The sequence below is a fragment of the Scyliorhinus torazame genome, chromosome 16 (genome assembly GCF_047496885.1).
Source record: "Scyliorhinus torazame isolate Kashiwa2021f chromosome 16, sScyTor2.1, whole genome shotgun sequence".
NCBI lineage: Eukaryota > Metazoa > Chordata > Chondrichthyes > Carcharhiniformes > Scyliorhinidae > Scyliorhinus > Scyliorhinus torazame.
In genome coordinates this window covers 132,745,222-132,761,537 of record NC_092722.1, presented here as the reverse complement: position 1 = coordinate 132,761,537, position 16,316 = coordinate 132,745,222, and the positions used below count along the sequence as shown (strand labels likewise).

General features: G+C 45.2%; 1 protein-coding gene and 1 long non-coding RNA gene across 5 annotated transcripts in view; one reads left to right on the top strand and one right to left on the bottom strand.

Moving 5' to 3' along the window:
• LOC140393086 (RNA/RNP complex-1-interacting phosphatase-like) overlaps positions 1 to 16,316 on the top strand; it is a 90,264-nt gene that overhangs the window by 59,453 nt on the left and 14,495 nt on the right. For all 3 annotated transcript variants that reach the window (XM_072479097.1, XM_072479099.1, XM_072479096.1), the window contains one exon: positions 8,134 to 8,194. In XM_072479097.1, coding sequence (XP_072335198.1) covers positions 8,134 to 8,194 — 61 coding nt within the window. The remainder of the gene's footprint in view (positions 1 to 8,133; positions 8,195 to 16,316) is intronic.
• The window catches only part of LOC140393087 (uncharacterized), a 77,607-nt gene continuing 61,330 nt past the window's right edge, over positions 40 to 16,316 (bottom strand). For both annotated transcript variants that reach the window (XR_011935486.1, XR_011935487.1), the window contains 2 exons: positions 7,170 to 7,244; positions 40 to 387 (listed from right to left, as the gene is read on the bottom strand). This is a non-coding gene — a long non-coding RNA (uncharacterized lncRNA). The remainder of the gene's footprint in view (positions 388 to 7,169; positions 7,245 to 16,316) is intronic.

Sequence of the window (16,316 nt, the reverse complement as noted above, 5' to 3'; positions counted from 1 at the left end):
TCTTTGGCCCTTGGCTGCCCAATATTTACAGTCCCCATGTTTGTAAGTTGAAACACAATTACTGTTTATTTATATCAAGAACTATCATGAAATATGCAGCATCGCATATTGCAAATACTGGATAACAACAAGCACTTTAACTATCTACAGCACTTTAACAACCTACTACCCACTTTAATTGTCCCACCCTCCACCCACAGACACAAGACAGACAAACAGAGGGGGGTGGAAAGGGGTACAATTGATGAGGATGTAAGCCAAAAGATAAGAGTCTTTGCAACAAATGGTGTTTTTTTAGCATGCTTTCCTCGCAATAAGCTTATTGATCAAAGTCTCTGGTTTACAGCTGGTAATGGTCTTCTTTGCAGAATCATTCATTCGGGGTCCCTGCAGGTTAGAAAATACCGTATTTACAAGAAGCAAGCTTTCTGGAGAGACACTTTTTATTTCTTATCAAACTGGGCATTCAGCTTGAGGTTCACATTCAGGCCTATATCTTTCTGCAGGGACACTTTATTTCACATCAAACCTTGTTTTTCAGCTCGTGGTTTGACTTCAAGCCTCTGCAGTCTCAAGAGAATGCCACCCAGACTTGCTGGAGAGAGATCCAGCCCACACAGTCGTTTTACGGAGATAATTTGTTGGATCGTTTTGGAGAGAGTTAGTTAGAACCTTTCACCCAGGTTTCAGAATCAAAAGTGAAACTAAACTGGAACCTCATGACTCTGAAAACAGTCCAGTGGGATAATGTCTAATCGCTATCTATTACTGGGCAGTGCACAGCCTTTTGGGCTAATTCATTGGCCCCATCAATCAAACTGAGTCATCACTGATACTGGCCAGTCTGCAATCACCAGTCTAAAACAGCACAGCCCTCTGGAATCTTCTGTTTGAATTAAAGGCACAGGCCACTGCTTACTTCTGCTTGAATTAAAGATATAAGTTGCCTTAAAGACACCTGTCCATAAATCATCCATGGATCAAAAATGTAACAGCAAAATCATAGTAAGGAGAAATAAGGGAATAAACAATAAGTACCCTTACAGTTCTCATTCTGAAGATGAACATATTTCACTCCCTACTGAGATCATGTTTTGTATTCTTTTCCTAAGCAAAGGGCAGACGTAGGAGTCCAATTAGATATAATGCTTTTGGAGAGGGTGAGCGTCAGGGGGAGCCATCAAATTGCATAAGGATGTAGGTGAGTGAACAGATGGGGATGTGAGGAAATGCATAGTATGAGAAGCATACAAATTGCAAATTAATTGAGTGTAATGTGATGGCTTGACGCGGCAGATTGTGTGTGAGGTGGTGGTGATGATGAGCACAGCATGAAATTAGTGTGCGGCTGTGTACACTTTTCCTGACCTGCTTAAGTTATTAAAGCATTTCTTGATCTGAACCCAGGAGCATGACAAAGTGTTCCTGCTGCTGACCTTCTGAACCACCACCAGCCACACTTCCATTGTGACAGAAAACACTTTCTTCATCCCATCATTGTCCCCAGCAGTACATCTAGGGTGGAGCAATTGAGCATGGTGTAGATTTTGATATCCTGAATCCATGCTCACAGTTCGTCTTCTCTTTCACCAAACCTCCAACTCCTGCAAATTTTATCTTCAGATGACTATGGTCAGAAAATTAAATGCCCACGGGATCAAGGAAAAGTGGCAAGTTGGATCCAAAATTGGCTCAGTGACGAGACGCAAAGGGTTATAGTTGACCATTTTTGTAATTGGAAGGTGTATGTAATTCATTTAGACTTTGATGTGGGGGACATGATTAAGAAGTTTGCAGGTGACCTGAAAATTACTTGCGTGGTTGATAATGAGGAAGAAAGATGTAAACGGGAGGAATATATCCATGGACTGGTCACATGGGCAAAACATTAATTCAGTTCAGAGAAGTGTTATATAATAAATGGCAAAGGACTTCCGGTGGCAGCATATAGGGGGAAGTCGCACGTTGTGTGGCTCCTGCTCGAGGCTTGTTTTATTTGGAATATAATGCCCGGTCCGAGGGGCAATTATTTGATAATCCAGTGTAGGAAGGCCAGAAGAAAGCCACCCTGAAAAAGGCAGGGAGTGAGGGTTTGCCGTCGATTGAAAGGGCCAGCCCGGGAGCTGGCAAGATGGTGGAGCTGGGTCGCTGGGTGGGGCCGCACTTCTTACAGCAGAAAAGATGACCGAGGTGATGGCTTTGGAATTGGAGAAGCAGTTCGCAAAGCACATGGAGGTGTTGAGGAAGGAGATGATGGTGGCGTTGAAGATGTTGGTGGAGGAAGCAATTGCCCTCGGCAACGGCCGAGGTGCGGGGGTGCAGGGTGAGAAAAGGAAGGGAGTGGAGTAAGCCATGTCGCAGCACAGCGATCAGCTCACCTTGATGGGGAGGAGCTGCAGAGGGTGGTTGAGGCCAATGTAAGGGCTGCGAGCAAAATTGGAGGATTTGGAAAATACATCGAGGCGGCAGAATTTGAGGATCGTGGGCCTGCCCAAGGGAGTGGAGGGCCTGAAGTCAGTGGAGTACTTTGCTAAGATGTTGGTGGGGGCGGGAGAAGATCATCCCCCCCCCCCCCCCGGTATGAACTGGACCGGGCTCATCAGTCGTTGAGGCCTAAACCAAAGACGAATGAGCCGCCAAGAGCAGTGATTGTTTGGTTCCGCAGGTACCATTTGAAGGAGAGGGTTCTGAGTTGGGCGAAGCAGAAGCGGGAGGTGCGGGGCTGGAGCTGGTGTACATATTTACCAGGACTTAACTGTGGAACTGGCGAGGAGGCGGGTGGCCTTCGGCCGAGTGGCGGCTGCACTGCAGTTTGGCGTAGTGTACCCAGCGAAGTTGAGGGTGACCGACAGCTCCAGAGCCTTTTACTTTGAGGCGGCAGAGGCGTAGATCCACAAGGTTTACTCGAGGATAGATTTTTTTGTAGTAGTAGGGATGGCACTGTTGGGAGTTGGTTACTGGGGGACCAAGGTTTTTGTGAAAAGATCGGGAGGGTAATTGAGGAATACGTGGGTTTCAACTGCACGGGGAGATATCACAGGTGGTGGTATAGGAAGCTTTGAAGACGGTGGTGAGGGGGGGAGTTGATATCGTTTACAGCGAAGGTGGATAAAGAGGAGAGGGTGGAGCAACGAAGGTTGTTAGATGAGATGTTGGAGGTGGACAGGAGGTCCGCGTAGAATGCAGATTCAGAGCTTTTGGAAAGGAGGAGGGAGCTACAGGCTTGTTTCAATTGGTTGTCCACGAGGAAGGTGGTGCACCAATTGAGGTGGGCGAGGGGAGCAGTTTATAAGTATGGGGAGAAGGCGGGGCTGGCATGCTGCCAGGCCTACTTCGGAGGGAGGGAGCAGCGGCAAGGGAAACTATTCAGTTGCGGTATAGGACGGGGAAATTGGTGGTGGCCCTGTACCAGATCAATCGGGTTTTTGAGGACTTTCATGAAAATTTGTATAGGTCAGAGCCACCGGGAGATGCCGGAATTCCTGGACGGGTTGGGGCTGGTTTAGCACACTGGGCTAAATAGCTGGCTTTTAAAGCAGACCAAGGCAGGCCAGCAGCACGGTTCAATTCCCGTACCAGCCTCCCCGAACAGGCGCCGGAATGTGGCGACTAGGGGTTTTCACAGTAACTTCATTGAAGCCTACTTGTGACAATAAGCGATTTTCATTTTTCGAATATCCGAGGGTGGGGGAGGAAGATAGGGCCACATTGGAGGGGTCGATAGGGGGCAGGAGATAAAGGAGGCAATTGGGAGGATACAATCGGGGAAGGTGGCAGGACCAGATGGGTTCCCAGTGGAGCTTTATAACAAATTTAGGGACAAGTTGGCGCTGCTGATGGTGGGGATGTTTGAGGAGGCGACAGGGAAGGGGGTGCTGCCACAGACTTTGGGGCAGGCCCTGATCTCCTTGCTGCTGAAGAAGGGTAAGGATCCAACAGAGTGTGGGTCGTGCAGTCCTATATTATTGAATGTGGATGCGAAGATATTGGTTGGCGAAGGTGCAGGCGGCTAGGTTGGAGGGGTGCCTCCAGAAGGTGATAGGGGAGGACAAGACTGGGTTCGTAAAAGGGAGGCAGCTATTCTCAAATATTAGGAGGGTGTTAAATGTGGTTATAATGCTGGCGGTGGGAAAGGAGACCGAGGTGGTGGTGGCGCTGGACCTGGAAAAGGCATTTGATCGGGTAGAGTGGGGGTGGGGGTATTTGATTGCAGTGTTAGAGTGGTTTGGGATCAGGCCGAGATTTGTGGAGTGGGTACGGTTATTGTATAGAGAGCCGAGGGCGAGTGTCTGCACAAACAATATGAGTTTGGGATATTTTACTCTGCACTGGGGGACCTCTGTTATTTGCGCAAGCGATTGAACCTTTGGCCATCACGCTGAGGAGTTTGGGGGTGTGGAAGGGAATAGTGTGGGGGTGAGTGGATCATAGGTTGTCTCTGTACGCGGATTTATTATTGTATGTGTCAGAGCCGAGTGCATCGATTTTGGGGGGGGGGGGTGGATACTGGAGCTTCTCCGAACGTTTGGGTCCTTTTCGGGGTCTAAATTAAAATTGGGGGAAAAGTGAATACTTTGTGGTGTCCCAGCCGGTGGTGGAGGCAGGTTGGGGGGCTGCCATTCCGTAGGGCGGTAACCCACTTTAGATACCTGGGGGTACAGATGGCGCGGGACTGGGAAGGGCTCCGTAGGTACAATCATACTAGTTTGATGGGGAAGGTGAAGGCGGACTTGGCAAGGTGGGGATGGTCTCCCTCTCTCGCTGGCAGGTTGGGTGCAGGCGATTAAAATTCATGTGTTGCCACGTTTTTTGTTATATTTCCGAGCCTGCAGATATTTTTGCCAAAGCTGTTTTTTAAGGAGGTGAAGAAGTTGATCACCTTGTTTATTGTGGGGGAGGTAGCCAGGGTTAGGAAGATACTTCTGCAGAGAGGACGGCAGGTAGGGGGCTTGGGACTCCCAAATTTATTGTACTATTACTCGGTGAATGCCAAAAAGGTGAGGAGTTGAATTTGGGAAGGGGGGGCGGGTCCAGGTTTGGAATGGAGGAGAGTCTGCAGGGGGTTGGGGCAGAGGGCGTTGGCCACAACGCCGCTTCCGATGGCCCTGGGTAAATATTCTGGGAGTCCGGTGGTAGTAGCGCTGAAGATTTGGAGGCAGTTGAGGCAACATTTTAAATTGTGGGCGGTGTCAAGAGAGATGCCGATTAGGGGGAACCATCAGTTTGAGCCAGGGACAGATGGGAGGAGAGGGGAATCGGGGTATTAAAAGACGTGTTCCTAGGAGGTCGTTTTGTGAGGCTTGAGGAGTTGGGGGAGAAATATGGACGGGCAGGGGAGTGTTTAGATATCTGGGATTTTGCCAAGAAGGAGGTTCAGAGCTTCCCAATAGCGCCGACCTCCACGTTGTTGGAGGAGGTATTGACGACAGGAGGAACGGAGAAGGGGGTGGTGTTGGCGATTTATGGCAGGATTTTGGAGGAGTATCCTTGGGATTAAAGCAAGTGGGAGGAAGAGTTGGAGGATGGGCTGTGGTGTGAGGTGCTCCGGAAGGTGCTCTGAAATAAACAAAAAACGTGGCAACACATTCATTTTAATCGCCTGCACCCAACCTGCCAGCGCGAGAGGGACCATCCCCACCTTGCCAAGTCTGGCTTCACCTTCCCCACCTCGTGCGCAAGGTTGGGGCCGATAAGTTGAAGATCGTGTATAGGGTGCACCTCACAAGGGCAAGGATGAGCCGACTCTTTGAGGGGGTGGAGAATGTAAGAGCGCTGTGGGAGGAGCCCCGCAAACCATGTTCACATGTTTTGGTCCTGCCCGATGCTGGAGGGATATTGGAGAGAGAATTTTAAGATAATCTCGGGGGTGGTACATGTGATTTTTGAACGCTCGTAAAGATGATGCTTGAGCTGAGGGGGAGGATGAAAGGATTCTACAATTTATGGGCATTGTTTATCTTGCACTTTCAAGAATTGGATGTCATCGAACATGAGGGGAGCTGCTATTGGGGAGTTGAGCACTTTGGTCTTTTTGTTTTGATGTACTTGGAATGTCGGGATGATGTTTGGGTTTATATGTTGAAGGGGATGCTGGTTGGGGGTGTATACTGTATTTGTTATTGTTGGTTATCTTGTGTTGTGTATTTGAGGAAAATGTGGAAAATGAGAATAAAAATAAATAAATAAATGGCAATGGAATACACAATAAATGATAAGTTTCTGAGAAATATAAAAGAACAGAGAGACCTTGGCATATATGTGCACAAATCCCTGGCAGTAACAAAACTGGCAGAAATAATGATCAAGATGGCATACTTTTCTTTACTGGACAAGACCTAGATTATAAGAACAGGACGATTACATTAGAACAGTGTAAAATACGAGTTTGGCTGCAGCTGAGGTACTGCATAGAGTTATGGTCACTGTTATAGAAAGGATGCAGTCACTCTAGAGGGGGTCTGAAGGTGATTAATGAGAATTTTGCCAGAAGTGGAGAATTTTAGCTGAGGAAAAACTGGATAGGTTGGGTTTGTTTTCATTGGAACAGGCAGGCTGGGAGAAAGTTTCATCGAGGGTATATAAAATTATAGCGAAAAGAGGTTGGATAGGAAGGACCTATTTACAAGAGCAGGGAGGTCAATAATCAGGGGGCATAGATTTAAAGTAATTGGTTGAGGGATTAGGGAGGAGTTGAGTAGTTTTTTAACTCCAGGGTGGAACTCACTACCGTGGTGCATGAGAGTAGATATATTCAAAGACTATTTGACTGAAACGAAGGGTGTGCACAATAGGGAGAAGGTGGTTGAGATAGATCATCCTCTCAGTCAACATCATCAGCCATACATGTAATACAATGGATGGTAGAGACAGAAACACATCATTTTTTTAAATGTAGATATGTACTTTAGGTACTGTAACGTTTAGCACTATGGACCAAGAGCTGAAAATTGAGATGAGGTTTCAAAGCTCTTTTTTGACCAGCATGAACACGATGGACCAAATGTCCTCCTTTGTGCAATTAATTTTTCTTTGTTCTGAATACTGGAGTTGCGATTCGGTCAACTGGGTCCTCCTCAATCCCGTTGCCAAGCAATTGACACCAAACCTAGAAACAAAAAACTAACAAGGTGATTTCCGTGTGTCTATTAGTGGCATTTTAATGCACTTACTTCAAGATTTCCCTTGCTGCATCAGATTCCACCCACGCATTGTGGCTCCAAGTTATCATCATGGCCATTTTGTTGCTTGTCATGGGAGAAAGAGAAAAAAGTAGATACAATTTTTAAGGATGCAAAACTTGCATTAAATATGCTGAATGGGCATACATGTCTACTGATTGCCACCATTCAGACTATTATGACCGATTTAGAAGCTTCAATTCCATTAAACAGTTAATATCAGTTTATTTTTGGCTAAGTAAAAGCATGCCATAAATATGTAGTTACATATTGAGATATTTGGGAACTAAAATAAATTCCTTAGCTCTCTTGAGGTTTCAAGTTAAAAATAAGTCAGTGTGGGGCAAAGCAGTGTTGCCAAAAGATCCTGTGATTGGATTCAAAACTATGCTGACTTTTAAAATCTGTGTTGGGAGTGGCAGTAGGAGTAGTGCAGCTGGCCTTAGCACTGCTGAGATTTAAAGGGGAAAATGGGTCACTCCTGATGATCATCACATAGTTGGCTGAGAGTAGGATCAACCTCAAACCCCCTCTCCTGATTGTACACGTCTCCTTGTTCCATGGTAAAACAATCTTCCAAAGAAAGTTCACTAACCAGTCTCATGTACGAATGGTCACGCGGGCAAGGTGTTGAGAAATGAATATGAAAACATACTGTAATGGAACTCATCACTTGTGAGGAGAGGAAACTGACAAAAATGCATGATTTGATTTCTAACCCAACTTTATATTTGAAGTATAAAGGTTAAAATGAAAATCACATGTAATGTCCCTAGTTAATACTTGAAGTTAGTCAATAAAATATTTTTATTGCACAAATTGGACAATAAACATTGTGCTGAGAACCTTACAAGCATTTCCGAATTCTTGGTAGCATTGTGTATTATTTTGTCATCGTCATTTCTTTCACTTTGAAGATGTTTCAATTTTGTTTATTCTTCCGATTTATTTTTAGATAAAATTATTGGCGTTCACTGTACCAGTGGAATTAATAGAACTGGATACCTTATCTGTCGGTAAGTATTGCTTAAATCTGGATCATTTTCTTTTGTGGCTTTCAAGCATCCTGAGAGATTCGCCTTCATAATGGCCCATATACAAATACAAGGTGATGATGGTTGTGAATGTTCACATTTTTATTAATTCAATTCAGGCCCATACTTTTCCTGATAATTGAGCAATCAGAGATAACCAATAAGGGCAGCACGGTGGCGCAGTGGTTAGCACTAGGACTACGGCGCTGAGGACCCGGGTTCGAATCCCGGCCCTGGATCACTGTCCATGTGGAGTTTGCACATTCTCCCCGTGTCTGCATGGATTTCACCCCCACAACCCAAAGATGTGCAGGTTAGGTGGATTGGCCAAGCTAAATTGCCCCTTAATTGGGAGGGGGGATAACCTATGAATGAAATATACTGATTGCAATGAATCTATATGCGTTACCACGGTAGCCTTACAACTTTACATAGGGTATATGACACAAAAAGAGGCCAGTTGGTGCAACAGTCCATGTGAAGTTTATGCTCCATTCGAGCTTCTATCTTTTATCCTGTTACCTTCTCCCTTATACACATGTTCCCTCTTAAATGCCATAAATACCCCTTGAGGTGGCAATTTCCAGATTCTCACCACTCTTTGAGTAAATAAGTTTCTTCTGAATTCCAGAAGTGGATTTCTTGGTGATTATCTTATGTTGATGTCCTCCTCTGGTTATGCCCTTCCCCACAGGAAGAAACATTCCTTCTGTATCCACTCCCTTTCATAATTTTAAAGATCTCGATTATGTCACCCTGGGCTGCCTTTTTCACTGAAAAGTGGCTTAGCCTGTCAATTCTCTCCTGATATGTACAGTCTCCAGTGCCTGCATACCCTTTTTATAATATGGCCACTAGAACTGGATGTAATACTTTAACCAGGGTTTTATTCCCTGGCTTATGGCACAGAAAAAGGGCACATGGGCCATCACTAGGTAGACGGTATTGAATAAACTAATGGGATTAAAGGCAGATACGTCCCTAGGACCTGAAGGCCTGCACCCTAGGGTACTGAGGAGGCAGCAGAGAAAGTGCATGCATTGGTTGTGATATTTCAGAATTCCCTGGATTCTGGAAGGGTCCAGATGGATTGGAAACACACTAATGTGACGCCCCTATTCAAAGAGGGAGTGAGGCAAAAAATAGGAAATTACACACTGGTTAGCTTGACCTCTGGTGGGGAAGTTGCTGGAATTAATCAATAAGGAGGCGATAACTGAACATTTGGAAAGACAAAGCTCAATCCACCATTGTCGGCACGGTTTTATGAAGGGTAAGTCGTGCTTGACAAACTTGCTTGAGTTCTTTAAGGATGTAGCCAGCAAGGTGGATTATGGGGAATCTATGGATGTGGTATGTCTAGACTTCCAGAAGGTGTTTGGCAAGGTGCCGCATAAAAGACTGATCCAGAACGTGAGATAGCAGGGGATTGCGGATTGGCTGACTGACAGAAAGCAGAGGGTCGGGATAAATGAGTCCTTCTCGGGCTAGCGAACTGTAACTAGCGGGTGCCGCTGGGGTCCATCCTCGGACCACAGCTGTTGACTATATAAATGACCTGCAAGCACGGAGAGAGTATAACAAAGCAAAATTTGTGGATGATACTAAAATAGGTGAGAAAACAGGCAGTGAAGAGGAGATAAAGATTTTACAAACGGATATTGATAGGGTAGGAGATTGGGCCAAAACTTGGGCAGATGGAGTTTAATATAGATAAGTGTGAGGTTATCCATTTTGGCTGAAAAAAAATAGAATGGCAAATTATTATCGAAATGAAAAGCAGATTCAAAATACGTCTGGGCAGAGGGATCTGGGTGCCTTTGTTCTTGAATCGCACAAAGTCGGTAAGCAGGTACAGCATGTAATTAAAAAGGCAAATGGAATGTCAGTGGTTATTGCAAAAGGACTGGAGTAGAAAAGTAGAAAAATGTTGTTGCAATTGTATAAGGTGTTGGTGAGTCCACATCTGGATTATTGTGTCCAGTTTTGGTCTCCTTATTTGAGGAAGGATGTGGTGGCTTTGGAGGCAATCCATAGGAGGTTCACCAGATTGATTCCAGGGATGAAAGAGTTGGCATTTGAGGAGAGATGAAACAGTTTGGATTTATACTTGCTGGAGTTTAGAAGGATGAGAGTGGATCTGATCGAGGTGTATAAAATACTAAATGGGATTGATAAAGTAAATGTAGACTAAATGTTTCCTCTTCTAGAATGAGAGGTTACAGATATATGTTGAGAGGCAGTAGATTTAGAACAGAGATTAGGACAAACTACTTCTCGCATAGGGTGGTGAATTTGTGGAACTCGCTGCCCCATAGTGCAGTGGGATCATTGAGTCATTAAATGGTTTCAAGTAGGAGGTAGATATATTTCTGATTTTAAAAAAAAAAAAACAATGGGTTAATGAGATATGGGGAACTGGAAGAGAGGTGGATTTGAAACCAGTAAGAGATCAGCCGTGATCTGATTAAATGGCGGAGCAGGCTCGAAGTGCTGAATTATTGCCTACTTCTGCTCGTAATTCCCATGTTCTTGTCATGTCTGCGCTGGCCGAAAAATGAGCCATGCAGCCTAATCCCACTTTCCATCATTTTGACCATAGCCCAGCAGGATACAGCACTTCACGTGCACATCCAGATACCTTTTAAATTAGTTGAGGGTTTTTTTCCTTTACTACCCTTTCAGGCAGCGAGTTCCAGAACCCTCTGGGAGGGAAAAACAAATTCTCATCTCGCCTCTAATCCTTCTACCAATTACTTTAAATCTGTGTCCCTTAGTCACTGGACTCTCTGCTATAATATTGAGTGAAACGTCAAGGAGAATTAATAGATGGTCATATTTCATATTGAGTCATCACTGAACAATACTGATATCCAGATGTCCTCTTTGGTCAGGAACCCATGTGTGATAGACTTAGATTTTAATTTAAAGTGTAGTGGGGAGGAGAATTAACTAAGAGATAAACATGGGTAGCTGAACAGGTTTTACAATTTTAGGTTCCTGGGACAGAACTCTGTGCAACAAAGTGCATTTGAAGTGCAGGTTCACAGTTTAGGCGTACCTTTTTAAAGTAAATTTAGTGTATCCAATTAATTTTTTTTTTCCAATTAGGGGGCAATTTAGCATGGCCAATCCACCTACCCTGCACATCTTTGGGTTGTGGGGATGAAACCCACGCAAACACGGGGAGAATGTGTAAACTCCACACAGACAGTGACCCAGAGCCGGGATCGAACCTGGGACCTCGGCGCCGTGAGGCAACAGGGCTAACCCACTGCGCCACCGTGCTGCCCCAGTTTAGGCATACCTGACTTGTGGCTTTGTTTGGTTATCTGTATTCATTTTAACAAACAGAAAATTGCGAGGCCACAAATACAGCGCACTGACCTTCACACACTAGAATTGTCAAGATACTGACAGCACATGATACTCTACGATGAAACTCTACATTGTAAAATCCAACAGGGAAAAGTTGAACAGAAGAAGCACTTTTTGGCCTTGACATGAAGGGAAACTAGGATACCTATTGTCCAGATCATCTGACACAATAGCATGATAAAACAAACGCTTGGTATTTACAGCCTCAAGAAGCATCTTGGGCAAATGCATTTGGAAGATTCAAAAACTGGTATGATTTTTAACATCACCAGAATGATAAATTTTACCTAGGAGAACACGGGTGCACCAAAATATGCTGGAGTTGTCCTTCAAGTAAGGTAGAATTGAAAAGCTAAATGCAAGTTTAAATCTCACCTTTTCTTTTGGCTTTTAAGTTTTTAGTTGAATATTGAAAAAGCAGGAGCTTTCTTCCTCAACTCTAATGCTGAGTGTCCTCTCTTAGTTTATTATTTCCTATGCTTGCCTTCTCTGTTCACTTTATATTTAGGTGGTTTATGTTTCTTGTAGATCCTTTCCCCATCTTTGTAGGTGAAAATGTTTGCCACCTCCCTATTTATAATTTCCACTAGAATACAGGCCCCATCCTAGTTTAGGTGGAGCTCATCCCATTGGTAAGTTCCTTCTGTCCCAGAACTGGTGCGTTTGTCATGTGAAAATTAACTCTTCTTTTCCCACATCAGCCCTTTAGCCACCTGTTAATTCTCCTGATCCATTTGCTCCTATATCAATTTGCATATGACTCGGGCAATAATCCAGAGATGGGGTCCTGATTTTTAATTTGAGTCTTTCAGCAACGTTGTTTCCTTCCTATGTTGTTAGTTCTGACTTGCAAGGAAGGCAGTGGCGTAGTGGTATTGCCACTGGACTAGTGATCCAGAGGCCCAGGGTAATTCTCTGGGGACCCAGGTTCGAATCTCACCATGGCAGATGGTGAAACTTAAATTCAATAAAAATCTGGAATTAAATGTCCAATGATGACCATGAAACCATTGTCAATTGTCATAAAAACCCATCTGGTTCACTAATGTCCTTTAGGGAAGGAAATCTGCCGTCCTTGTCTGATCTGGTCTACATGTGACTCCAGATCCACGGCAATGTGGTTGACTCTTAAATTCCCTCTGAAATGGCCCAGTAAAGCACTCAGTTCAAGGGCATTTAGGGATGGGCAACATCCCAGCCAGCACCCACATCCCATGAACGGATATTTTTTTTAAAAGGACTATGAAAACTGGATTTACCGATTTCTGTTTCCAAGTACCTCTCCAGCTGCAGTGAGATAACCATTACCCTGGCATCGGGTAGGCAACACATCCTTTGGGATCCTCGTTCTTGGGTACAGAGGATGCTATCTGTCCCTATTTAGAGTCCCTTATTACTACCACATATAAATTCTAGACAGGCACAGGCTGACGGGGCCAGGCTATATAAACACGTCATTCTTGTTGAATGGAGCCAGTATCCAATATCTGCAGCACCTCATCCTCAACCTCTCATGAATTCCTGCTGTCCAACTCTCGAAGAGTCACACCCTCCCTTTCCTGAACTTCTGTTTCCTCTGTGACTATATTCTCAATTAAACTGTCCAAACATTTCTTATCCTCCCTCATGTGCCAGCAACTCTCACTCCAGCTCCATACCTGTTAGCCAGAGAGATTCCAGTTGGAAATATTTGAAAATATCTCCTGTAGACATGTTTGCTCAGGACAGTCTCACCATTCACAAACATCCACATTCTGCAATCCAGACACACAACCTGCTCTGCCATCTCTTACTCTAACCTTATTTTATTTATTTAATGAATAGCACAGTGGGTAGCACTGTTGCTTCACAGCTCCAGAGTCCCAAGTTCAATTCCCAGCTTGAGTCACTGTCTGTGCAGTCTACATGTTCTCCCTGTATCTGTGTGGGTTTCCTCCGGGTGCTCCGGTTTCTTCCCACAAGTCCCGAAAGATGTGCTGTTAAGTGAATTGGACATCCTGAATTCTCCCTCCGTGTACCCGAACAGGCACCAGAGTGTGGCGCCAAAGGGATTTTCACAGTAACTTCATTGCAGTGTTAATGTAAGCCTACTTGTGACAATAAAGATTATTATTATTAATAAAGTCTTCAACAATTATTTGTTTTATTGTATATTGAGTAGTTTAATTAATTAATCTATGCATCTAATAGTCATTTTGATAGCCTAGAACCTGAGTGTTCCTGAAAAAGGAGGCACGTTATCTAAATTTTTCAGCTTGCATTCATTAGAACAGAATTAGCAAGAATGAATGCCTCGAGACCTCAGCTCTCCAGTCTTGCTGTCTCCCATTCCTTCTCTGGGAACACTCCTTGTTTTATAAAATATCAAAACAACACTTTTTCCCTCAGTGTGAAATTATTAAATTATTCTTTCGGTCGCCAAATTAATCAATTTATATCAAATAAATCATATCTGTTTATTTTGTCTGTATGTAGAAAAGGAGACATCTAGTGTCGTAGAATCGTTAAATGCTACAGGACAGAGGGAGACAATTCGACCCATGTGCCTATGCCAGGTCTTTCAAAGAGCATTTACGTTGAACCCATTCCCCTACACTACCCCATTTGCCAAGCAAATAATTTCCCTTCAAATATTTATTAAATTCCATTTTGAAAACTACATTTTGAATTTGCTTCCACCATTGCATTGCTCTGTTCTTACGATGCATTCCAAATTATAACTTGCTGTGTTTAAAAAAACAGTAATGACAACTTGCATTTATACAGTGCCTTTAACAGAATGAAATATCCCAATGTGCTTCACTGGAGCATTAGAAAACAAAATTTGACACCAAGCCACATGGAGATGCTAGAGCAAATGGCAAAGGTAGATTTTAAGGAGAGTTTTAAAGATTGTAAAGTTTAAGGAGTTCCAGAACTTGGGGCTTTGACAGCTGAAGGCACAGTCACCAATGGTGGAGCAATTAAAGTCTGGGTTTCTCAAGAGGATGGGTAATATCTTGGAAGGTTAGGGAAATTTAAGATTGGGGGTGAGAGTCGATGCCAAAGAGAGATTTGAAAACACAGGTGAGAATTTTTAAATTGCTGCATTGCTTAACCGGGAGCTAATGTGAGCAGTGCGGTGATTGCATGGGACTTAGAACCATAGAATCCCTACAGTGCAGAAGGAGGCCATTCGCCTCATCAAGTCTGCACCGACTCTTTAAGAGCACCCTACCTAGGCCCCCCCCCCCCCCCCCCCCCCCGACCTGTAACCCCGTAACTTGCACGGATTGGGACACTAAGAGACAATTGATCATGGTCAATCCACCTAACCTGCGTATCTTTGGACTGTGGGAGGAAACCGGAGCACCTGACGGAAACCCATGCAGACGGGGAGAAAGTGCAATCTCCACACATGGTCACCCAAGGCTGTAATTGAACCCGGGTCCCTGGCACTGAGGCAATTGTGCTAACTACTGTGCCACCATGCCGCTCTTCTGTGTCACACTTGGAACGAGTAGAGATGGAGCTGCAGGTTTTGGATGTACTGAAGTTTGTGGAGGGTTGAATGTGGGAGGCCAGCCATGAGCGGATTGGATTAATCCAGTCTCGGGTTAATAAAGGAATGAATGAGGGTTTCGGCAGCAGATGGGCTGAGGCAGGGACAGTGTGAGGGATGTCACCAGTGCAGAAATCGGTGGTCTTAATGATTGGTGGGGTGGGTATATGTTTAGGAGCTCATCTTGCGGCCACATATGTCATCAAGGTTGCAAACCATCCGTTTAAGCCTCTGACAATTGCAAGGTAGAGGGGTGGAGTTTGTACTTGGAACCAAAGACCAATGGCCGTGATTCTGCTTTGGCTGATTCCTAAATCGCGAAATGCAATTGGATGCAGAATCGGTTCCGTTGCCAAAATAGTGGGAGGCGCCAATTTGACAACAAATTGTGATTCTCTGTCACCTCAACAGCGGCGTCAATGCGTTCTGGAACGCATGTACAGTAAACACCACTTGCATGTCATTAGCGGGCCCGAACCGGTATTTACCGGGGACTCCGAGATTCTCATCCTCCAATGGGCTGAGTCCCCGACAGCGCAGTTCACTTGTGCTTTTAAAAATCGTGAAACCAGTGTCGTGGTTGGTGAGGGAGAGAGAGGAGGTAGGACACGGAGGAGCGGCTGTGAACTGCCGGGCCGGACACTGGCCAGACTGGCTGCAATGGGTGAGCACAGCCAAGGCTGAGAGAGGGTGGGGTGTGATGGAATGGGCCGAGTGGCCGGGGTGACCCTCTTTACCCACCTCTTTTCTTTCCCCCCCCCCCCCTTTAATTTGGGGGGGGGAGCGATGGCCAATGTCACTCTGCAGAACCAGGAGCCAAGGTGGGCAGTGTTCAGTCATGAACCACCAATACTGCAGCCTGCAAGGCAGCCATCTTGCTGCGCACCCCACTGACCACCCACCTCCTGGTTCCACAGAGTGACACCGGCCATATGAGTGGCCCACCCTCTGCCATACCCCCACCCGCCTAATCCCCAGCCCCTATGGGGGTGCTGGATGGGGGCCACGGAGCATGTCGCTGACAAGTGCTGTGCCAGCTGATGATACCCCTGGCATCAAGGATGGACGCCAGGGCCAGAGGCCAGTGGTGTGGGGATTGGGGTGGGATGACATGCGGAAGCGGAGTCTGCAGTGCGAACCAGGGTCATTGTGTAGCCCGTTGGACCTGATTGGGCACGGGTGTAT